We start from the raw sequence: 24,626 nt of genomic DNA, 5'->3' as shown, positions 1-24,626 counted from the left end.
TGGGTGGGTGCTGGGCGGGGTGCCGGGGTGGGTGGGTGCCGGGCGGGGTGACGGGGTGGGTGGCTGGGTGCCGGGGTGGGAGGGTGCGGGCGGGGTGCTGGATGGGTGCCGGGGTGGTGGTGCCGGGCGGGGTGCCGGGGTGGGTGGCTGGGTGCCGGGGTGGGAGGGTGCCGGGCGGGGTGCTGGGATGGGTGCCGGGGTGGTGGGTGCCGGGCGGGGTGCCGGGGTGGGTGGCTGGGTGCCGGGGTGGGTGCCGAGGTGGATGGGTGCCGGGCGGGGTGCCGGGGTGGGTGGGTGCCGAGGTGGGTGGGTGCCGGGCGGGATGCCGGGGTGGGTGGCTGGGTGCCGGGGGTGGGTGCGGAGGTGGCCGGGTGCCGGGGTGGGTGGGTGCCGGGTGGTGTGCGGGGGTGGGTGCGTGGGGTGGGTGCCGGGTGGGGTGCCGGGGTGGGTGGGTGCCGGGCAGGGTGGCTGGGTGCCGGGGTGGGCGGGTGCCGGGGTGGGCGGGTGCCGGGGGGGGGGGGTGCCGGGGTGGGGGTGCCTGGGGGGGGTGCCGGGTGGGGGGGGGGGTGCCGGAGTGGGTGGTGGATGCCGGGGGGGGGGGGGGGGGGGTGGGGGTGCCGGGGGGGGGTGCCGGGTGGGGGGGGGGGGGTGCAGACTGGTGTGGGGGGAGGGGGGCTGTGCTGGGTGTTTGGGGGGTGGGGGGAGGGGGTGTATTGTGTAGGGGGTGTGGGCGGGATTTCCTGCCATCCCCTCCAGTTTGTGTGTAACGCTGTCCCTGTCTCCCCCTCCCGCCCCCTCTCCCCCCTCCTCTCTGCCCTCCTCCCCTCCTCTCTCTCTGCTTCGCTCCCGCATCCTCGGTACGGTGTTGCCGGGGGCGGGGGCGGCGCGGTGCAGCTGCTGCCCGCCGGCCGACCCTCATCGCAGCCGATACATTAATGGCGGCCTCTTCGGGGGAGGAAGCAGATCGCCGGCCCATCCGAAGAGTCCGGTCCAAGAGCGACACCCCCTACCTCACCGAGGCGCGCATATCCCTCAACGTGGAGACAGGTAAGCGGGGCTCGGCTCGGGCTCGGGCTCGGCTCGGCTCGGGCTCGGGAAACCGCGGCTCTTTGTTCGGGTGAGTGAGCGCCGGGGAGAGCTCTGACAGGGGGTGTGGGGGGGGTGTGGGGGGGAGAGCTCTGACAGGGGGTGTGGGGGGAGAGCTCTGACGGGTGTGGGGGGGAGAGCTCTGACAGGGGGTGTGGGGGGGGTGTGGGGGGAGAGCTCTGACAGGGGTGTGGGGGGGGGGGGGGGAGAGCTCTGACAGGGGGTGTGGGGGGTGTGGGGGGGAGAGCTCTGACAGGGGGGTGTGGGGGGGAGAGCTCTGACAGGGGGTGTGGGGGGGAGAGCTCTGACAGGGGGTGTGGGGGGGAGAGCTCTGACAGGGGGTGTGGGGGGAGCTCTGACAGGGGGTGGGGGGGGGGGGGGGGGGAGAGCTCTGACAGGGGGTGTGGGGGGGTGTGGGGGGGAGAGCTCTGACAGGGGGTGTGGGGGGAGAGCTCTGACAGGGGGTGTGGGGGGGGAGAGCTCTGACAGGGGGTGTGGAGGGGGTGTGGGGGGAGAGCTCTGACAGGGGTGTGGGGGGGTGTGGGGGGGAGAGCTCTGACAGGGGGTGTGGGGGGGAGAGCTCTGACAGGGGGTGTGGGGGGGGTGTGGGGGGGAGAGCTCTGACAGGGGGTGTGGGGGGAGAGCTCTGACAGGGGTGTGGGGGGGGGTGGGGGGGAGAGCTCTGACAGGGGGTGTGGGGGGAGAGCTCTGACAGGGGGTGGGGGGGGTGTGGGGGGAGAGCTCTGACAGGGGGTGTGGGGGGAGAGCTCTGACAGGGGGTGTGGGGGGGAGAGCTCTGACAGGGTGTGGGGGGGGCAGTCAGTCTGACAGCGACCACGACCCCTCCCTCCCCAGACCGGACCAGGACCAGACCAGGACCCCCTGGAAATAACTCCGCGCGTTGCCTCCATCCGAACCGCTGGAATAGGTGCAATTTTTCACATCTGTGCAGCAATGTGCAGAGAGAGTGGGTCCGGGGGGGGGAGGGGGCGGTGGGGGCTCTGCTGTGTCAGTGCTCCGGTCTCAGTCCAGTTGTTTCCAGAAACCCAGACAGTTTGGGAGCCTCAGGTGCTGGGGGGGGGGGGGGCTGTGATTTCCAGCGCTGTTTAGAGGCAGCAGCTTTGCTTTATTTATGTCTGATATTATTGTTATTCCTTTGTTTATTTGCTTCCCTTGTTTTTCTTTCTCGGGGTGGGGGGGGGGGAGGGGGGAGTGGGGGGTCTCCACGGCGGCGAGTGCACCTGTTCGTCACCCCCCTCCCCCTCCCCCCCCCCCGCGGTGTGCAGACTGCAGCCGCCGTCTACTCTGAGCTCCTCAGACCTGCTCCAGCTCCTGCTCCTGCTCCAGCTCCAGCTCCTGCTCCAGCTCCTGCTCCTGCTCCTGCTCCTGCTCCAGCTCCTGCTCCTGCTCCTGCTCCTGCTCCAGCTCCTGCTCCAGCTCCTGCTCCAGCTCCTGCTCCTGCTCCAGCTCCTGCTCCTGCTCCTGCTCCTGCTCCAGCTCCTGCTCCAGCTCCTGCTCCTGCTCCAGCTCCTGCTCCAGCTCCAGCTCCTGCTCCTGCTCCAGCTCCTGCTCCTGCTCCAGCTCCTGCTCCAGCTCCTGCTCCAGCTCCAGCTCCTGCTCCAGCTCCTGCTCCTGCTCCAGCTCCTGCTCCAGCTCCAGCTCCTGCTCCTGCTCCAGCTCCTGCTCCAGCTCCTGCTCCAGCTCCTGCTCCTGCTCCTGCTCCAGCTCCTGCTCCAGCTCCAGCTCCTGCTCCAGCTCCCAGACAAAAACATGGGAATGTTTATCCAGTGCACAGTCATCTGGAAGATCTGAGTAAGAGGCAGTGATCTGTATGTGAACGATGATCTGTATACAAATGGTGCAATCTGGTTTGCAATCTTGAGAGGGATAAAAGATCCTTCTGATTTTAGTGAGACACCTTTTGGCCGAGGTGAGTTATATTGCTGTGGGTGAACATCACGGTAAGATAGGAAGTGCTTTATTGTTTAGCTTCGGATGATGCTCGGGTGTGGGTCCTCTAAGCTACTGTGCTGTATCTGAAAGCAGGGAGTCACTGTGGCTGGTAGTTTGGGTGGTGCTGCTCAGGAATCTGTATGATGGAGAACAGGCTGTTTCTGCTACATGTTTTGATGTCTGGCGACTGAAGGGCAAGGCAGGGCCAGAGATGTTTTTGAGAAATACAGTAAACCTCACACATCAATCGTACCAGTTGGGACCATACATTAAATACGACTTAGGCAAAGTATACCTTCTGAAACTTAGGAAATAATAGAAAATTCTACAATCAATGTGCACGGCACAATAAAACAGCAAAATAATGGCTCAGACTGATATGGTGATTGAAATACGGTGAAATGGTGACATTTAATTGTATTGCACCAGTCTGCATTTCCTCCAGTTCAGGGTCCAACCTTTAGGATTCCCTGTTTGAAAAAGGTCCGAGGGCCCCGTAAACAATATTTTGTGTTTCCCTACCAGAAACATAACAACATTGATGTAGCACCTTTTCCTTGTTGGAAGGTCAAAGTGCTTGACACTGCCGGCTGGGACCCTGAGCTGGGGCGTTGGAAGCCAAAAGAATTCGATCTTGAAGTGCCTTGAAAGAGAGGAGAGAGAAAACGAGTTGGAGGGGCACCAGGAATGGAGCTCCAGAGAGCGGGGGCAAAATGGCAGTGGTGAGGCAGATGGGGTGGGGGGACATGAAGCAACCCGGTGTTTGCTGGGCAAAGGGAACGGCCAGATTAGGAGATCGCAGGAGTAGCGGAGGGAGGGGGTGGAGTGGGATGAAGGACGTAAATAATTTTATTCGTGGGGAAAGAGGAAGCTTTCTGTGAGGAAATCAGTGGGTGTCTGTCCTCAGTCCCCACCGCAGCGACTGAGGGAGACTCTCACTCTTTTTATTTCTCTCTCTCCCCTCCCTCATGCTCTCTCTCCCTATTACTCTCTCTCTCATTCTCCCTCTTCCCTCTGACCCCCTCAATCACTCTTTCCCTCCCTCTCCTCTCTCTGATAATCACCCTCTCTCAATTTCCCCCCCTCTCTCTCTCTTTCTGATCTCTTACTCATACTCACACACACTCTCTCTCCCCTCCCTCAATCACTCTCTCCCCCCTCTCACACAGTCTCTCTCTCTCACTCCCCCTTTCTCACCTCTCTCTCACACACACCTCCACTCACACACTCCCCCTCTCTCCCACCTTTCACTCAATCCCTCTCTTTCACCCCCTCTCTTTACCCCTCTCCATCCCTCACTCTCACTCAATCCCTCTCTCTCCCCTTCTCCCTTCTTTCCCCCCTCTCTTCCCCCCACTCACCCCCCTCTCTCTCCCTGTCTCTCTCTCCCCCTCTCTCAATCCCTTTCTCTCTCAATCAGATGTACGGTTCTCTATCTGCAGTGGCAGGAGCCGGCGGTTGCTAAAGACACGGTGGATAAGGAGACACGCTTGCCTTCCCCTCAGCTCGGGAATACACTGTAATAATGGCCAGCGTTATTTCCACTGTCTGCGCTGCGTCCTCCTAGCCTCCAACTCCTGCCGCTGTCCTGGGAGGATGTTCACCAGGAAGAGAGCGGAAGTTGGAATGTAGGAAATGGTCTCGGACCCGATAAGATCACCCGCCAGGTCTGATGCGGTCTGCGGACTGTTTGTTGGGCCACACTGCTCTGGTTAAGCTGCTTTTCTGAACAACACTTTGAATACGTTAAAGTGGCACAATATCAATAAATCATTGTCGTTATTTCCTTGATACAATTGAAATTCTTTTAAACAATATTAAATCACTAACTGTCACAGAAACTCTACACCAATGCTTCTCAGCAGTTCATTACTGTATATTAACAATTATATTCTGTATGTAATTCATTTTCAAAGTGATCTCAATTGTTGTAATAATGATGTTGAGCTATTATTAGCAGAGCTAATATGAACAAACTACTGTAGGATACAGTACAAATTTACATCTCTATAGTGCCTTCCGTTCATGTTGGGAGGACTTAGTGTGGCATGTAAAAGTTGTTTACACAGTGTACAGAGAATGAATATCAATGAATATCAATCTGATTTCTTTGCTAAATGAGAAATGGTCTAAAGAAATACAACTATTTTGTTGTTAAAATGTCCTATTCCTTACAATTTTGTGGCTTTTTATTTCTTTTACAACAACAAAAACTAAAGAAAAGGGTCTCTTTGACAGTGGGGATGTGGGGGGGAGAAGTTATCCACATTTTAATTGGTAATGTTAGTCGATTAATTTGTTATGCTGAGCGCGTGCTCCATGCCCAGCAGCAGCTGAAGAAAATACTGATAATGTAATTGACCCTTTCCACAGTGTTTGCTGGGTTTTTTTTCATAGAGTTTCAATCAGCTGATTGTTGCATTGTGTAGCTTCAAACAGGAACTCGGGTGATTGCTTCCCCGTACCCAGCATCAGCATCCACTGCTGTCAAAAATAGTGTGTGTGTGTGCTGTGTGTGTTTATTTGTACGAAAACACTAGATGTTTTTAAAAGGCCAATAAATTGTCACAGTAAGGGGAATTTTACCCAGAAAATTTATTTCTCCTTTAAGCAATCTTGAACAGTCGGCATCAGTAATCTGGGCACATTCAAGCAGTTTTAATTTTTAATGTCATCAATCTGCCACAAGCGCATTGATTTGTTCAATAGTATTAAAGCAAATTAAATACTCTTGGGTATTGCTGTTGCTCACATGAAAGAGGATCTAGTGCTTTTAAACAATTTGATTTTGAAGGCAGCTACTTTCATATGACAAAATCTTTAGGGTAATCTGTTGCTGTTCTGGGTCTGAGATAGGGAACTCTTGTTTGTTGGTTCCTGCTTTAAAAAGCAAGTAGTTCCAAGGAATTATGAATAGGATTTATAGAGGAAAACAGTCATTGGGATTCTCCTCATCCAGCTCCTGTTAATCCTGTAAACCCAAAACCCCAATGGGCAGAGTGGTCCTAGCTGTGGAACACTTGCTTTTTAGCTGCTTTTAGCTTATTTAACTCCAGCAATACCCCCCAAACACAATGGAATCTCCAAGAGTTATCTCTTGCCAAGATACACCTAAGCTACCTGGATTTAGGTAAGCAGGGTAGGTCGCTCTGGGGAAACAGTGTACACTCCATACCAGATAAATGGAAATTTCCATATTAAATAATAAAAATAATCCTTGCATTTGATATAGCGCTTTTCACGTCTCCTTGACGTCTCAAAGCACTTCACAGAATGTACTGTAAAGTGAATGGACTATAATATACTTCCAGTAAAACTCTCAGTAGTTTAATTTGGAAACTCTAAAGCAACATAATAATCCTTTTCCTTTGTGTGTCAGAGGAACACACAAAGAACACACAAAGATATATTACTACTACTTGTTCTTTTTGGTCAGCTTTTTGGTAGTAGTAATGCACCTTTACACTGGTTTTATTAGTTGTTGTTTCCTTGTGCAGTTTGAATAATTTCATGTAAGTGAGTGCCACTGAGCACCTTTTCAAACTATGCGGAGAAATAAAACACAGCACTTTGTAGCGCTTTGTTCAGAGCTTTGTTTTCAGGCAAAGCAATTTGTGACCCACAAATAACATATGAGGATTTATAGCTAGACCAAAACTGAGAGTACAAAATAATGTGCCTGGTAAATTTGTAACATTTCTTAACAAATTTCTTAATTAAGAAATCCAAAAGTCTATGATGCTAAATCACAGGAAATGCAATCACACTCAATCTACATTTGGAACGGGATGCCCTTCAGTCAGAAATGCATGTGAGACATACATCTAATTATTGTTTGCATTGCATTCTAAATTAAGAAATCTGTGAATACAAAATTGACCCCAATAATAATCATCCTTACAAAGCACTATTTGAAAGAGAAAGGAGTTTCACCTGGTGCCTTGGCCAACAATCCTCCAAATAAGATTGGTCATTTACTTTATGGCTGTTTGTGGGACGCTGCTGTGCGCAATTGACTGTTGTGTTCACTTACAAAATACACAGTCACTACACTTTAGCACTTTGAGCACAATATCAAATGCAAGGATTATTATTATATTTGATGTTGTGACTAATATGTTGAATGTCTGAAAGTCCCTCATAAAGTTTTTTAAAAAGGGTAGGGACTGTGAATTTGTAGATGAATTGCAGTCAATTTGCAAGTAATCAAATGAAAATTGATTAGCACAGTGGTTCTCAAATTAAATGTTTTGGGTGGCCTCAGTGTGCGGTCACCAACACTTAATAGCGGCCACAGTGCGACTTTTCTGTAGCTCAGTGGTTAGAGCACTCGCTTTGCAAGCGAGAGACCTGAGTTCAATTCCAGACAGAGGGCGAAACCTTGGGCAAGTTTCCTTACTCCACACAGAGCCTAATAATCCCTCCAAAACCAAAAACCAAAAACAATGATTAATTGGTCATTTTCAATCAACGACTGTTTGTGGGACATTGCTGTGTGCAATTGGCTGCCGCGTTCGCCCACAAATATACAGTCAATTCACTTTACAGTGTGTTCTGTGAAGCGCTTTGGGACGTCCTCCCGACGTGGAAAGCGCTTTATCAAATGCAAGGATTATTATTATTTTCATAATCTGCATTACATAATAATAATAATCCTTGTATTTGAGATAGCGCTTTTCACATCTTATAGACATCTCAAAGCACTTCACAGAATATGCTGTAAAGTGAATCGACTGTATATTTGTGGTCGAAACGCGGCAGCCAATTGCACACAGCAGTGTCCAACAAACAGTCGCGGATTGAGTGACCAAATTATTATTGTGTTTTTTTTCTTGAGGGATTATTATCAGGCATGTGGAGTAAGAAAACTTGCCCAAGGTTTCACCCTGCTCACCCTATTTGCCCATTTAATCCATCTAACTAACTTCCCAAAAGATTCCTCCAGTGGATCCATCTGGCCATCTGATCACATTATTAGAAAACGTCATTTCACATTGAAGCCAGTTTGGTAATATCACAGAGAGCGGAGAAGCACAGTGAACCTTATTACACTGTGATTTTTTTGCAAAAAATGTTTGCTGCATACATAATATAAAAAGATATACCAAACATGCTGTGGACATCAGTGGTCCGAAATTCCGAAATTCCACCTCGTTTTAGCCTTCTTCCCTTCTCAAGCACGGGGCAGAGACAGAAAGAGAGGGAGGGAGAGAGCCTGCGCATGCAGGCTCAACTGCCCTTGTGGTATTCCCTGGCAGCTGTAGACCTTAGGGCTTATATTTGAATATTGTTAATGGTTGAGAAGTCACCTTAATTCTGGCTTTAAGGGACTTGTGTGAAATCATATTGGAAGTGTGAGTTTCGCAGTACAGACCCACACCACATACTATCCACAATTGACAGAAATGTACACTTAACTGGAAATCTTGCAGCATGATACAAATTATAGATGTCGTGGGAAGTGGAAAAAATCAAGTGTTATATGGATAGTTAATGCTGTAGCAGAAGAATAGGAGCATTACTCTGCATCTATCCCACATGTGCCTCCCTAGCAGTGTTTGATCACAATAAAGCTTTGTACAAAGAAGGTCCTTTGGCCCCTTTGATCTCATTCTTCCAGAATACCAACTTCACCATCCTCCTATCACACTATCAAGCTGATTTTTAAATGAGTCCAGCGTCCTGACCTCTACCACCCGTGCTAATAACCTGTTCCAGTCGTTAATTACCATTTTGGTAAATAAATATTTCCTGGTGTCTGTTTTGAAATTGCTCTTTCAACCCTAAATCTGTTCCCTTATAATCTGTCTCAGATGATTCTCAGTGCAGCAAAGTATTGTGGTGGGTTTATTTTCACAATACCATTTAAATTCTAGTACAGTAATACCCGCATAAGCCTTATCTGTATGAATCGTATAATCACCTAAGTCGTACATCCACAACAACAACAAATTACATTTGTATAGTGCCCTTCATGTCAGGAGGACTTCCCAATGTTCTGCACAGTCAGGGATCTGCACCTGAGCTGGTTGTTGGGATCAGGAGGGGTGAAGGCTAGGAGTAGGAGGGTGACTGAAGGCACGGTCGAAGAGGAGAGTCCTGAGACGTGTCTTGAAGGAGGCAAGGGAGAGACAGAGCGACTGTGGGATGGAATTCCAGAGGGTATGGGCAGAGAGGCTGAAAGCCCGCCTGCCAATGGTGGGGCTGGTAAGGTGGGGGGCGTGAAGCAAGCCAGAGCCCGCTGAACGGATGAAGCGGGCGGGTTACTAGGGGATTAGGCGGTCATAGAAGTAAGGAGGAGCGAAGCCGTTGAGGGCTTTGAAGGTGAGGACGCGGATGCACCCGAGTCCCGTTCAATTTCCTACTAAAACCACTTAAATTTATATGCAATAATTGCATAACTTGTAACTCCATTACTGCACTTGATGCTACCGATGTTACCGACTGCCAGGACAAAACTTTTTTTGGTTTTGTTTCCCCCACCTGCATCAAATGGAACACTGGATATGCACAATCCAACACTTTTGTTAATGTCACTAGCTAGTACAATAATTGTGAATTTTTTATGTGTTAGTCATAATAATAATAATCCTTGCATTTGATATGGAGCCTTATCCTGACTTTGAGATGTTCTCAAAGCGCTTCACAGAATATACTGTAAAGTGAATTGACTACATATTTCGGGAGGCAATTGTGCCCAGCAGTATCCCACAACCAGTTGTGGATTGAGTGAAATTACCAAATTATTATTATTATTCTTTTTTGAAGGGAATATTACCCCAAAAAAGTGATCTGTCAGTCGACTAACAACCGGGTTCCTACTCATTGCTAGGTAAAAAGAGGCATGTGGAGTAAGGAAACTTGCCTAAAGTTTTGCACTGCCTGGGAATTGAACCCAGGTCTTCTCGCTTGCGAGGCGAGTGCTCTAACCACCAAACCATAGGACTTATGCAAGTTTGCCATAACTCATACTTTGCATAAGTCATATTAAATGTTATGACTCCAACTAATACAGCTTAAATGAGTTTTACTGCACACAAGGTCCACTTGAGATGTTTCCTTTCAGAACCAAAGGGCCAAGCTTGTCTGATTGTTTCTCATAGTAGCTCAATCCTCTAACACTGGAATTTGTTTTTTAAAAATGGAAAGTGTTCTATTTCTGTACTTAACAAACATACAAACTTAATTAAAAGGCATGCATTTTATGAATGTGAATCGATAAGTTGTTTCAATGTCTTTGCTGCCACATTTAGCATGTTTCACTCAGACTCCCTAACCTCAACTCTAAAATTATCCTCTTGCTTTTCTCCCTTGATTTCCAATCCTTTCCTCAATCTTGGATTTGTCCTGTTTCTTTCAAGAAAATATCAGACAATTGACAATGCCAAATGAATTCTTTAGTCAGTCAGACGCTTCAACAGTGAAAATATCGGCAGGTGTGAAAGTGAAAGCCAACTGTGGCTCAAGCATCTCCACAGCTACCGCCGTTTTTTGACACATGCAAAAACAGCCTTCTACTCCAACATCATCTTGGAGGCTAAACACAACCCTAAAATCCTTTTTCCACCATCCCCTACCTCCTTCATGCCCCTCCTCAGGCCTCCTCAATCTTCATATCAAATGCCAAGTGCGAGGAGGTCATAGACTTCTTTTCATCTAAAATACATAACATCCGCCAGGCAGCCTCATCCTCCTGCCTCTTGTCACCCACCACCATGCCCCCTCTGTCCCCCTCCCTGTCCCCATCATCTGCCCCTACCACCACCCCCATCCTACATTCCTTCCTCCCCATCTCTCCCTCCTCCCTCTCACCCACCATCATCTCCATGAAACCCACCACCTGCTGCTTCGACCCCCTCCCCACCAACTTGCTGGTGACCCAGCTCCCCCTCCTCTGCCCACTACTGGCTGACGTCATTAACCAGGCCCTCTCCTCCGGATCAGTCCCTGCCCCCTCAAAACTACTGTCATCAACCCCCTCCTCAAAAAACCTTCCCTAGATCCCTCAGACCTACCACCCTAACCTGCCCTTCCTCGCAAAAGTCCTAGAACGTGTTGTTGCCAATCAACTCCACGCAAACCTCTCCTCCCACTCCCTCTTCAAACCCCTCCAGTCTGGTTTCCGCCCACAGTACAGAGACTGCGCTTGTGAAAGTCACAAACGACATCCTCTCTATCTGTGACCAGGGCACCATTGTTCATGATTTTCTGGGATTATCGTGTTTTGACATAGCAAAACTCTAAGCCTACATTTCAAATTCGTAAAAATTTCAAAAAGAACCCAGTTTCAGAAAAGACCACGCTGCTGAAATTTTCAGAAAGAATTCAGTGAGTAGTAGCTTTTAACGTGTAAGGGCTTTGAATATCTTAGAAGTATAGAAGGCTTATACCGAACACCTTTATACGTCTGCACTGACACATGGTAATATTTATTGTAAGAAGGGTAAAATAATTAGTTCAGCTAACAAAAGTGCACATACTAATAAAAGATTTTACAGGTCCAGAGAATATTGCAGAATAAGAATTGTTTTCCCAGAAGTTTTACATTATCAGTATATTGCACCTACAGGTGAAAATGTTCTAATGCAACGTTTATATTTCTGAAGTTCATTTGTATCATTGAGAAATTTGGTACACAATTTTGAAATAGTGTTCTAGTTTTAAATATAAACATAATTGGGTTGGTAAAGAAAAGCCACGTAATCTGTGTTAATTGGTTTGCACCAGAGGCCTCAATATGCTGTGTGAGCACACAAAACACTGGTACTTAGTTCTCACTATTTGTTAACTATCACATAGACTGTTTGGGGCATGGAACACAAAAGTAGCAGAAATTAATCTGTCATGTTGATGTAGTTTAACATATCTGTGGGTAATGATTCACAGTGCAATTACTGTGACACAAGATGGTATTTAAAAACAGGTAAATATTGAGTAGAATTTCTTTCAGTGGTGCAATAATATTTAACTACAGATTTCGAGAGCTACCTCCAATGCACACTTTTGCTGTGGGATTGCAATACACGATGACGGGCTCATTTAAGAAAGAGCTTGATGTTGCAATGGGAGTATAGTAGAGTGTCAGCCTGTCTTAATTAGTACCACTCTTGCCTCTGACTTGAATGGTTGTGGGTTAAAGCCACAGTCTGGTGGAGGGCTGCATTGTCTGAAGTGCCATCCTTCAGATGGTAAATCAAGGTTCCGTTTGCCTGTCCAGACAGACATTCAACATCTCATGATACTTTCAAAAAGTGAAGGAAGTTTCTCCTGGTATCCCTGGCCAACAATCCCCCAAATAAAATTGGTATTGGCTTTATGGCTGTTTATAGGAAGGACATTGCTGTGTGCAAATTGACTGCTACTTTTGCCTACAAATACAGTCATGCCACTTTTCAGTAAACCCTGTGAAATATTTTGGGACTGTTAATTGAAATAGTAATATTTGAGCAGTTGATCTGTGCATTTTGATCTTTTAGCGGCAGGCAACTTTGTTTTTTAATTGCCACATAGATAGGTGTTTGAAAGAGCAGGTTGTTAGGTTGCACAAGAACTATCTTTGCACGACACTGGAGAAACAAGAAGCATATTCATTAGAGGAATATATATTGCACTGAGAAAAACAATTGAATCAACCCGCTGTGAAAGCAATATCAAGTGAGCCAAAGAGTCTGAAAAACCTCAATACTGTGTTATGTAGATTGCTTTCTGTGCTTTCTCACTGATGTTGTAAGTAGAAACAAAAACTTTTCTTCTTGTGTCTATTATAATGCAAAGCAATAATAATAATCCTTGTATATGACATACCACCTTATCAAGACTTTGAGACATCTCAAAGCGGTTCACAGGATATACTGTAAAGTGGATTGACTGTTTTTTGTGGGCGAAACGGGGCAGCCAGTTGCGCACAGCGATGTCCCACAAACAGCCAAGGAGTGAATGACCAATTTCATATTGGAATATGTTGGCTCGGACACGAGAGAAACTCCCTTCCCTTTTTGAATCATCCCATGGGATCTTTAACATCCACCTGAACAGGCAGATAGGACCGCTGTTTAACATCTCATCGGAAGGATGGAACCTCTGACAATACAAAAGCCCCCAGCACGGTCATGTCCAAGTTCTGACGTATTTCTTGAAATCACAACCTTCTGACTCAGAGACGAGAGTGTTACCACAGGGCCAGGCTGACCAGATATAAGCAAGATGTAACCTATTCAACAATAACAACAACTGTTAGCATTTGTACAGTGCCCTTCATGTAGGATAACATCTTCACTTCACAGAGACAAGTCAGACACTGATCAAGGGTGAAGAGCAAAGGGGAAAGAGGGAGTGGGAAAGGGAGGGGACCATGGGCTCAGTCACAGATACATATTTAGGTGGAATTTAAAGACAGATTGGAGGGGTAGAGGGAGGGAGTTCCAGAGGTTATTGGCAAAGTAGCTGAAGACTTGGCCACTGATGTTCGTGTATAGGGTGGGGCATGAAAGGAGTTGAGGGTGTGGAGTTTGAAGTGAATAAAATAATAATTTACATTTATACAGCACCTTGCACGTCAGAAGGATGTCAGAAAGAGCTTCACAGCTTTAATGACTGCCTTATAACTATAATCACTCTGTCGTTTCCCTTTAATACAGAGAAGCGATTTGCATTTCCCCTTAATACACCATTTTTTAGGTTTTACAAACAGTAAAAGAAACACATTATACTTAAAGACTGAAGGGCAGTCTGCAGTTTCTCATTATAGTTGTCATTGTGAAAGTAACGGGTTAGAAGGTTAGACATGTGATATATAAAATTACCTGGTCATACTGTAATGAGCAAATCAGGTTTATGATATGCAGATCCATATTGAAGGCACTGCCGAGAGTGATATGATATTTCCTTTGTGCAAGCCTTGAGCAGTGCAAATGCAGAGATGGATTAATGCACATTGAGACATGGCCTTTCTAAAAATACACTGATACCTCAAGTCTGCTTTAACCCCTTTGTTGACAGATTAGCATATAACTGTTACAACAGCTCTCGGTAATGCAGAAATGTAATATGTCCTTGAATTTATAGTGTCCGTATCTTTATTGAATAAGAATGTTTGTGACATTATTTCTGATTTGAACTTAACTTGATGTACAGAGGTGAACTTATTTTATTATTGATACAAAATTAATCAGAAAGAAGGCAGATCTGCGGTAGCTCTCTGAGCTAACATAAAGTAAACATGGAATATTCTGACAAGTCTGAGCAAACCTGAGATTGAGCTTTGCATGGGTTGTGTGTGTGTGTGTGCGTGCGCAACTGTTTGTGTGAGTGTGAGTTAGACGGTGTGCAGATGCAACTGGGTATGTGTGTTTGTGTATGTGTGTGAGTTATAATAATAATCCTTACATTTTATACAGTGCGTCATCGCATAATTGAGACGTCTCAAAGAGCTTCACGGGATATATTGTAAAGTAGTGTGACTGTGTGTATTTTGTGAACGAACGTGAAAGCCAATTTGCACATTGCAATGTCCTAAAAACAGCCATGATGTGATTGGCCAATTTTATTTGGGTGATTGTTGGCCAGGACACTCCCTTCTCTTTTTGAATAGTGTCAGGGGATTCATGAAATGTATTCAATTTATGGCTGTTTATGGGGCATTACTCTTTGCAAGTTGCTGCAATGTTTGCCTATGAATACACAATCACTACACTTCATGATAAAATCCTTTGCGATGGCTCAATGATGTGGATAACGTGCTATATCAAATGCAAGAATTATTAATATTTCCAAAATAAGTCACCACCTCACCATACTTCCAACTTTACCTGTCATAACTGGTGTTCACTTTACTGGCTTTTTCCCTCTCTCCTTTAAGAATACTGCCACAAAAGAAAAGTCAAGCTGGCTAATTAATCAATAATTAAATATTGAACAGATCAACACATTAGTTGGAATATAACTCTTCAACTTAGAGTGGGTGGTTTTGTTTTGAATGCTTTTGATATTGTCATCCGAAATTTGCATTTTTGATGGATTGAATGTGTTTAGTATTAAAATACTTGATGGAGAAATGTTTGTTTTATGTATTCATCTTGGACCTGGACCAAATTTGGTCACTCAATCCATGACTGTTTGTAAGACATTACTGTGTCTTAAGTGGCTGCGTGATGAGGCACTGTATAAAATGTTCCGCCCACAAAATATACAGTCAATCCACTTTAAAATATATTCTGTGAAGAGTCTTGAGACGTCTCAATGACATTATAAGGAGCTATGTCAAATGCAAGGATTATTATTATTATTTGGATGATGTTGGCAACACTAGGATTTATTGTCCATCATGGTTGTCCTGAGATGGTTGTGAAGAACTTGCACTTCAAACCGCTGTAGTGATTGTGCTCCACAGTTGGAAGTTCCAGGATTTTGATTGGGTGAGGATGAAGATGGCTATGTGTCCCAAGGCACGATGGTGAGTCATTTCGAGGGGAACCTGGAGGTGGTGATGGTCCCATATTACCACTGTTCTTGTTTTCCTGGATGTGGAGAAATGCACTGTGAAAACTGCATTTCTTGTTCCACCTACAGTTGTGTTTTCACAGTGCTGTTTGCTTGTATGTGAAGATGAACTTTTCTCAGGAAAGGTTGAAAACCGGGGTTCGATGGCAGTGACTGAGCAAGTAGTGAACAATTGTTGCTGACGATTGTGATTTCTCATCTTAGCCAAGGGGCACAGTGTCCAAAAGAGTGTAACAATATATGTTAATTACATTTCTGTGTTTTATTTAGTCAGTGGTACATTAGAAGATGAAAATGTATTTTTATGTCTGCTTACTGTATAGCAAGGAAACTTCTGACAATATTGAACCATTGATCAAAGCCATTTGTCCTCACAACTACCTTATCACCATACGCCCATTCTGTTTAATATGCTTTGCAAATGACTGCAGCATTATGATTTGACATTTATTGCAGGTCAAATACGACAGGCCTACACTTGTAGTTGCTATGAACATTAGCCTTAACCAAAATGTTTGGTTCATCCACCATTATGTTACCTCCTTTTATAAGAGAAAATTTCTCAGGTATCCATAGCAAGCCCTTGAAGTTGCGAAATGCATCACCTCCTCTATTGTCATCCTTTTCAGAATCCCAGCATAGTGCTTTAAAAATCAGAAGCTATATCAATAACATGTCAGTGGTTATTGAAATAGATTCATCTCACCTCAAAAAATGGAATGCAAATCTATTACTGCATATACTTTGCAGTGGATTGTGGAGCAGTGAGTGGCTCCTTCATTGGATGAGGCTGAATAATGCTGGAGTTATTGATGCTGAGTCAACACCGAACGTTCTGAGACTCCATCCGGCATGAAGGTCGCTATATAAATGCAAGTTGTTGTTGATGTTGTTGAGTCAGTAGGATAGATGTTGCAAACAGATTGTCATTTGAGTTGAAACAAACAATTCAATGTATTCTTTCTCTTCTGCTACCACCAATGGATGAAGGAAGCAGCTGGGTTGCTAGGGTTTGAGGAGATTCGCAGGTGGCATGAGACCAGGAGGGATTTAAGAGTGACAACGAGGTTCTTGAACATGAACTTTTAGTTTACTCGCTTTCTAGAATCAGTGGGAGGGAGCTGCTGCTATTGCTTGGAGAAGGGGAGAATAATACAATGGGAGACATGTTGATATACACTAAAATCCCAGCTGGCTGGACTAATAGAGGGGTGGGGCGGGGGGAGAGAGAGAGATTTGGGAGAGCAAGCTGAAAGTTCCATTTAATGCCAGTACCAGCATTTAACATCATTTTTCCTTGTCCACTTTTTTCATTGCCGATAAATGCCTGATACCGAAAAGTCTGACTTTTCCAATGGTAAAATCAGTGATAAAGGAAAGAAAACATCAGATAGATGTGGTAATTTAACAAGACGCTTGTGTGTGTTGGCGTCTGAATAATTAATGGACCTATTGTGGGAGAACAGGGATATAAATCGTGACAGGCAGCACAATCCTACTGTTGCCAATTCGATAGAACCATAGAAATTTACAGCACAGAAGAAGGCCATTGAGCTCCTAGAATCCAGTTTCTACCCCATCCACAGCCTTGGGACTGCCTTAGTCAACAACACGAACAACAAAATTACATAGTAAAGCGCCTTTCATGTCGGGAGGACGTCCCAAGGCGCTGAACAACTGGGTTCAGGACCCGAGTGTTGGGGGGGTGGGGGGCAGGGTTGGGATGAGGGAGGACAGAAAGGTAGGAGGGCTGCTGAAGGCACGGTCAAAAAGGGTCTTGAGTCGTGCCTTGAAGGAGGCAAGGGAGGGAGCAAGGCAAAGGGAGTTCAAAAGGGTGGGGACAGAGAGGCTGAAGGCCCAGCTGCTGATGGTAGGGCAGGTCGGGCAGGAGACATGGAGCAGGCTGGAGTCTGCAGAGCAGAGGGAGCAGACAGGTTGATAGGGGGTCAGCAGGTCAGAGATGTAGGAGAAGGCAAGGCCGTGGCCAGCCTTGAAAGTGAGGATGAGGATTTTGAATTCTATCCTTTGAGGGATGGGGAGTCAGTGGAGCCGGACGAGGGTGGAGGTGATGGGGTCATGGAACCTGGTGCTGGAGAGGACACAAGCTGCAGAGTTCTGGATGATCTACAGCTTGTGGAGGGAAGCGTTGGGGAGGCCGACAAGGAGGGAGTTTCCGTACTCAAGCCTTGAAGTGATGAATGTGTGTATGAGGGTTTTGGCGACCTGAGGGGTGAGGTAATGGCGAAGTCGGGTAATGTTGCGGAGGTGGGGGAAGGCAGAGAGAGTCATGGCTTGGTGAGGTGGAGTGTGCTTCTGTGGACGCTGATGTTGCCAGTGCCTGAGGTGAGGATACACTGGCGTGAGCCAATCAAGAGGGCCTCGGTCTTGCTGACATTCAGCTGTAGAAAGTTGGCTTTCATCCAGGATTTGATATCTGACAGGATGTCAGTTGTCCTGGAATCGAGGTTGGAGGCATAGAGATAGACAAAACTCAAAATACAGCTGATGCTGGAAATCTGAAACAAAAGTAGAAGTCACTGGGAACACTCAGCAGGTCAGGCAGCAGCTATGGAGAAAGGAAAGTGAGTCAACGTTTCGGGTCCACATCCCTTCATCAGAACTGGGCCATGTTGAGAGGCTTTTAAGGGCTAACAGAGAAGGGAGAGGTAGGGCAAGGAAGACAAAGTAGAAAATGGGGTAGAGGATAGGGGATGATGAGTGAAAGAGGTGTTAATGATGCGAAGCAAAAGGGGGTATTGCAACAAAACAAGGGTAAAGAGGCATTAATACTGCAAAACCAAAGGGGGGAAAATTACACCAAAACAGGCAGACGAGAGAGAGAAAAGGTGTGTCTAGGACCTAGATGATGTGGTAATGTCACAGAAGAGGGGGAGGGGGAAGGTGAGGTGTTATGGTCTGGAATTATTGAGATCAGTATTGAAGACAGAGGGCTGTAAATTCCCTCGCAGATAAATGGGGTGCTGTTCCTTGAGCTTGTGCTGCGGTTTCATTGGAACAGCGAAGGAGATCATGGATGGAGAGGTCAGAGTGCAAGTGGGAGGGAGAGTTGAAGTGGCAAGAAACCGGAAGCTCAGGGTTGTGCTTGTGACAGAACAGAGGTGTTCGGCAAATCAGTCACCAATCTGCGTTTGGTCTCCCAATGTAGAGGAGTCTTTACAGGAGGTGGGGTGGGAGGAGGTGTAGTCCAGGCTTGTAAAAGGTATCTGTAGATAATCTATGCTCCGAGATGGAAATGGTGAAGTTGAGGAAGGGAAGAGTCGGAGATGGGCCATGTAAATGTTATGGAGGGGAGGAAGGGAAATTGATTAATTTTTCCAGCTCACTGCGAGAGTAGAAGCAGCCCCAACATAGTTGTCAATGTCTGAGGAACAGGTCAAGGAGTGGAGTGTTCCAGGTGGCCAACAAACAGGCGAGCATAGCTGGGACTATGCAGGTTCCCATAGAGACACCTTTTACTTGAGGAAGTGGTTGGAGTTGAAAGTGAAGTTGTTCAAGGTCAGAACAATTTCAGCCAGGCAGAGGAGGGTGGTGGTGGAGACTGGTTGGGCCTCTGTTCGAGGTGGAAGCAGAGGGCCTACAGACCATCCTTGTGGGGGATGTAAATAGGAGACGGTCAGGTACAGGATAGAGTTGGGTGTCATCCACGTACATGTGAAAAATGACCCCATGTCTGCGGATGATGTCACCAAGAGGGAGCATGTAGAGGTTGAAGAGGAGGGGATCGAGGACAGAGCCCTGAGGAACACTGCACAAGACTATGAGGGGGCTGGAAGAGAAACCGTTGGCGGAGACAAATTGGAGACTGTGTGAGAGATAAGACTTGAAGCATTCAAGGACAGAACCTTGAAGGTTGAGGTGAGAGGAGAGGTGGTGGAGGAGAATGGAGTAGTCAACGGTATCGAAGGCAGCAAAGAGGTCGAGGAGGACGAGGAGGTAGAGAGAGCCCTGGTCACAGATGGACAAGATGTTGTTTGTGATCTTGACCAGCGATGCAAGGAAACCCGATTGGATGGTAGGAGAAGAAGGAGGGAAGCTGGGAAGCAACGACTGTTTCAAGGACCTTGGAAAGAAAAAGGAGGTTGGAGATGGGCCTGTAGTTAGAAAGCAGAGATGGGTCCAGGGAAGGATTTTCCAGAATGGGGATGATTATAGCTGTATTTAGATGGAAGGGAATGGTGCCAGATGATAGGGAGAGATTGATGGTGTCGGAGAGAGAGGGGCGAGGAGGTGGAGCTGGGAGGTAAGGAGATGGGTGAGGATGGGGTCAAGAGAGCAGGTGTTGTGTTTCATGCTGGATATGGTGGTGCTGAGAGAGGAGGGGTAGACAGGTTTGAAAATATTTTGGACTTGAGGAAATCCAGCATCTCCTCACAGTCGGAGCTTGAGGAGAGAATGGTGAGGTGTGGGAGGGTGGACCGATGGTGGTGGAAAATAGGACCCTGGGATTGTACTTCGCCTCCAAAATTAACTTGGAGTAGAAGGATGATTTAGTGGAGGCGAGGGCTGAGCAATAAGTTTTGATGTACGTTCCGTTCCTTGAGGGAACGGAGGTGACTGGTGTACCAGGGTGAGGTGCATGAGTAGGAGGCAATTCAGGAGGTGAGGGGGACAAGTGAATCGAGAGTGGTGGAGAGGGAATTGTGGAGGAGTGTGAGCAAGGAGGATAAGTTAGTGCGGGAGGTAGGCCAGAGGGGGAGGAGTTCAGATGACTTCAGGACAGCGGAGAGGGATTGCGGGGAGATGTTTTTTCAGGGGCAGTAAGAGATGGGGATGGGTTTGGTGGCAGTGAGGAGGGGGATTGAGGAGTTAAAGGAGATGAAATGGTGATCGGAGATGGCTTTGTCTGTTATTTATGACTTGCATTAAATCAAGAAATATTAAATCAAGAAAAATATAGAAACAAAATATTGATTGAAAACAGACTCACCTAGACTAGTGCAAATGTTCGGTAGGCCCCTTCTTGATGTGCTGTAATATCTTGATGATGTTGTTTGTGAATTGCTAGAAGACATTGTCCTATGTAAAGAGTATTATATAAACACAAGTTGTTATTGTGAATGACAATTCCATTTCATTATGGTTTTAAAGTGAAAGCAAAAAGTATTGTAGCTTGAAAAAACCTAATTTTACAAATCCTTGCTTAGCAGTCTTTGCATGCCATGACACAGTCCACACAGAGGCCATGGAAATTGTTGAAGCAATGGATTCATATGACAATTAAATGCTTTTTGTTGAAATATAACTTTTGCGTAGCTGCTGAAGTCATTCACTGAGTTTGCAAAATCTTTCCCCCCTTCCTGCCATGCACTGTTTCCAGCAGAACAGGCAGATGGTGCAGTTGCTCGCACTTCTCCAAGCTCACTTTTGAAATTCATGTGTTTGTGCCAACGAGTGACTTTCCTATGTTCTTGTGGAGTGCTGTCTAGCTTTTATGCAGTACCTCCTCCTCAGGATGATATGGCTGAGATTGATAAAGATTTCATGGCCCTGCAACTTGATGGAGCAGTTTGTGGGTCTCCAATGCATGAGGGATCCTTTCTGAAGTCCACACACTGCAAAGCTTCCCTCGTCCAGATCACAACCTTAACCTTAGTGCTGAAGCAGATACTGTATTGGAAGTTCCCAGGTTTCGGTCTTTCTCTCTCCCTCCCTGTGGGAAAGTGTCTGGTCTATTATTTAGTACCTGGCTGTAGTGGCATGGTTGAGATTGGAAGTGTAAATGAGCATTCCTGAAATTATAAACAAAAATAGTTGCTATCAACAGAAAACAATTTCAGAATTGAAAATCATTTCTTAATTGATTAGTTTTCATAATTTTGAAATGGGGTATGTTGGGACTGTGCATTTTGGGTCAGGACCCGAGCAGGGGGGATATGGTCATGTGATAAATTATGTTTAGCATTTTATTAAGTTCAATAATAATAATAATAATCCTTGCATTTGATATAGCGCTTTTCACGTCAGGAGGACGTCCCAAAGCGCTTCACAGAACACACTGTAAAGTGAATTGACTGTATATTTGTGGGCGAACGCGGCAGCCAATTGCGCACAGCAATGTCCCACAAACAGCCGTGGATTGAAAATGACCAATTTATTATTATTTTTGGTTTTGGAGGGATTATTATTAGGCTCTGTGTGGAGTAAGGAAACTTGCCCAAGGTTTCGCCCTCTGCCTGGAATTGAACTCAGGTCTCTCACTTGCAAAGCGAGTGCTCTAACCACTGAGCTACAGGACTCCAATAAGGCAGTATTTTTATTCTTTGAAGAAACTCACAGGCTTGTTTTGAGTTGCTGATGTGACTGCAGCAGGATTGGACGTGTGAGAAGGAAGGGAATCTTACTCTTCCTGCTGCATTCTTAGTTTGATTCCCTGGTGAAAACCTGGAAGAAATGATTCTGCTCTTCTCCTACTTAGCCAATACTGTTGTCCATAAAACCCACATCATCTCATCNTTTTTTGAGGCTGAAGAGTCCTTGCTCATTCAGGTCGTTTTTCATAGCTCATCATCATCATCATCGTCCTCATTATTGCTGTTTTCTGCATTTTTCTAAGGGTTAGGTAGTTCTTGTATCCGGTGCCATCAGGTCTGCACATTGTAGGTGCACCTAGCACTGTACTGCTTGAGTACCTCATACACGTTTTCATTACATCGAGGCTTAACTATGCAAACTCCTTGCTTGTCGGTCTCCCCAACTCCTCCCTCCGTAGGCTGCAGATCATCCAGAACTCTGCAGTCTGTGTCCTTTCCTGCACCAGGCTCTGTGAACCTATCACCCCCATCCTCGCCCGACTCCACTGGCTTTCCATCACACAGAGGAAGAGGAAGGTACTCACCTTCAAAGCCCTCCAAGGTCTTGCTCCCCCCCTACCTCTGCGACCTCCTAACCCCCTACCGTCCTGCTCGCTCCCTCCATTCAGTAGCCTGCTTCACGTCCCCCACCTTGCTCACCCCACTATTGGCAGGCGGGCCTTCTGCCACTCTGCCCCCACACTCTGGAACTCCACCCCGCAGTTCCTCCACCTCACCTCCTCCCTCGCCACTCTCAAGACCCTCCTCTTCGACCGTGCTTTCGATTTCCCTGCTTCCCCCCCTACCCTCCCCGACGCCCAGCTCATGTCCGAAACTCTGACTGTCCAGCGCCTTGGGACGTCCTCCCGACGTGAAAGGCGCTATACAAATGTAATTTTGTTGTTGTTCTGAGAGTCTGAACTATCATGCCAAGCATCCTATTTGCCTTGTTTATTTCCCCTCACACTATTTGGACATGTTAACAGTAACCTCTTGCTGTTATTGTCCATTACATGAACTGATATAATGATTTTGGCCAATACATTCCCTTTGTCTGATGTTGACTCCAGTTATTCTTATCCTTTGTTGCCTTTTCCTACCTACCCTCTCTTTGGCCTCTCTGCCACCATGAAGGGCCTGCTCCCTTGCCCTGAGAGTGGGGAAGAGGACTCACTGCTTCGCCCCGGGCGGGGTGGGGGCACTCCCTCCTTTCTCATCAATTCACTAATTAACTACACTGCTCCCATTCCAGAATTAATAGGAGCAACATTGGCAGGACATGACCCAGGCTTTGTGTGAACTGTTCCTTGTTAATTTTTACATGGGGGTAAATTCTACATCTGTATGATTTTACATTAATTCCAAACTTTCACCTTAATTGACAATCTGAAAGCAATTATGCAGATTGGATGTTGGTGGTATGAAGATTTATCTGGGCCACATGCTTGGACTTTACTGGCGAATCATGATCCTTTACGTTTAGTCTAATATGAATTAGCAGTAGAAATAATCTGTTTTACAGTGCAATTATGTTTTTGGATAAATTCCTGAGTCTCATTCAAAACGTTCTATTTTAATCTGAATGAACTTGCACTGACTGTTCATTGTTGATTCATATGATGATGATTCCAATCTTCTTTTGAAGTGGTTTTACAGCCTGAAAGTTATAGATATTGTTTGAATAAGTAAAGGAACTCCAAGAAATGGAAATAGTATATATAGAGGACGTCTTTATGTTCCTGATGCTCTCGCCATTCATTTTATTTGAATGAAACATGGTGAACTTTTTTTTCATCAGCTCGGTGCGTAAATGTACGCCGCAACAACTTGCCATAAGATCTCTTGTCTCAGATGCTGAGAATTCACGGAAACAGAGTTTATATTTAGCAATTCTAGGCTGCAAAATATATTTTTCCTGAAGGGGGATCCCATGCGGCTTGTCTAAGCCCATGGGAATCACCATAGCTTATGCCAAGCTGGAAAGAGGTGACTGAAGGCGCAGTCGAAGAGGAAAGTCTTCAGGTGTGATTTGAAGATGGGATATCTATACTAAAGACAAAGCAACTCTTATAATAGAAAAATTGTTATACTTGATGTAGCACCTTATCACATTTGTCAACATGTTTCAAAGTGCTTTTACTGCCAAGTGTAGTGACTGTGTGTTTTGTGGGCAAACATGGCAGCTAATTGTGTGAATAGCAATGTCTCACAAACAACCATGAAGTGAATGACCAATTTTATTTGGGGGATCGTGGCCCAAATATGGAGTGCATATTTGGAGGAATCCCCTTCTCTTTTTGAATAGTGCCATGGAATCTTTAATGTCCACCTGAATAGGCACACGAGACGTCAGTTTAATGTCCCATCTTAAGGTCGGCACCTCTGACAATGCAGCACTCCTCCAACAACAACAGCTTGCATTTATCTTATGTCCTTCAGAAAGGATATCACCTCGGAACACTACAAACATAGGAATGGAGAGTCTTATTATTGTCCATAATTACCAAGGTATCTTAATTCAGTTAGTCAGTCAACAGAGACTTCGCCACACGAAATGTCAGCAACTTGCTGAAGAGTAAAGCCCAGATCCAAGATAAATTGATATTCTTGCATGTTGCTCCTTGGCAGCTTGCTTCCTACATTTGACCATTAGAACCATTAGGATCACAATAGTTGTTACCTTTCACCACTTCCAAAACATCACAGATGGTTATGCAGCTTACTTCAGAGTTTGTACTAAGAAGAAGCATTCGAAATCTGTCCAAGTATAGGCACTAT

General features: G+C 46.2%; 1 protein-coding gene across 1 annotated transcript in view; it reads left to right on the top strand.

The window, feature by feature from the left end:
* The first annotated feature begins 870 nt into the window (after positions 1 to 870).
* Positions 871 to 24,626, top strand: part of LOC103187041 (phosphatase and actin regulator 1) — a 173,611-nt gene continuing 149,855 nt past the window's right edge. Inside the window, exon 1 of the mRNA XM_007906373.2 lies at positions 871 to 1,047. Coding sequence (XP_007904564.1) covers positions 936 to 1,047 — 112 coding nt within the window. The 5' untranslated portion in view covers positions 871 to 935. The remainder of the gene's footprint in view (positions 1,048 to 24,626) is intronic.

Source organism: Callorhinchus milii, unplaced genomic scaffold (assembly GCF_018977255.1).
Source record: "Callorhinchus milii isolate IMCB2004 unplaced genomic scaffold, IMCB_Cmil_1.0 Scaffold2, whole genome shotgun sequence".
Taxonomy (NCBI): Eukaryota; Metazoa; Chordata; class Chondrichthyes; order Chimaeriformes; family Callorhinchidae; genus Callorhinchus; species Callorhinchus milii.
This window is presented reverse-complemented; position numbering and strand designations above follow the sequence as displayed.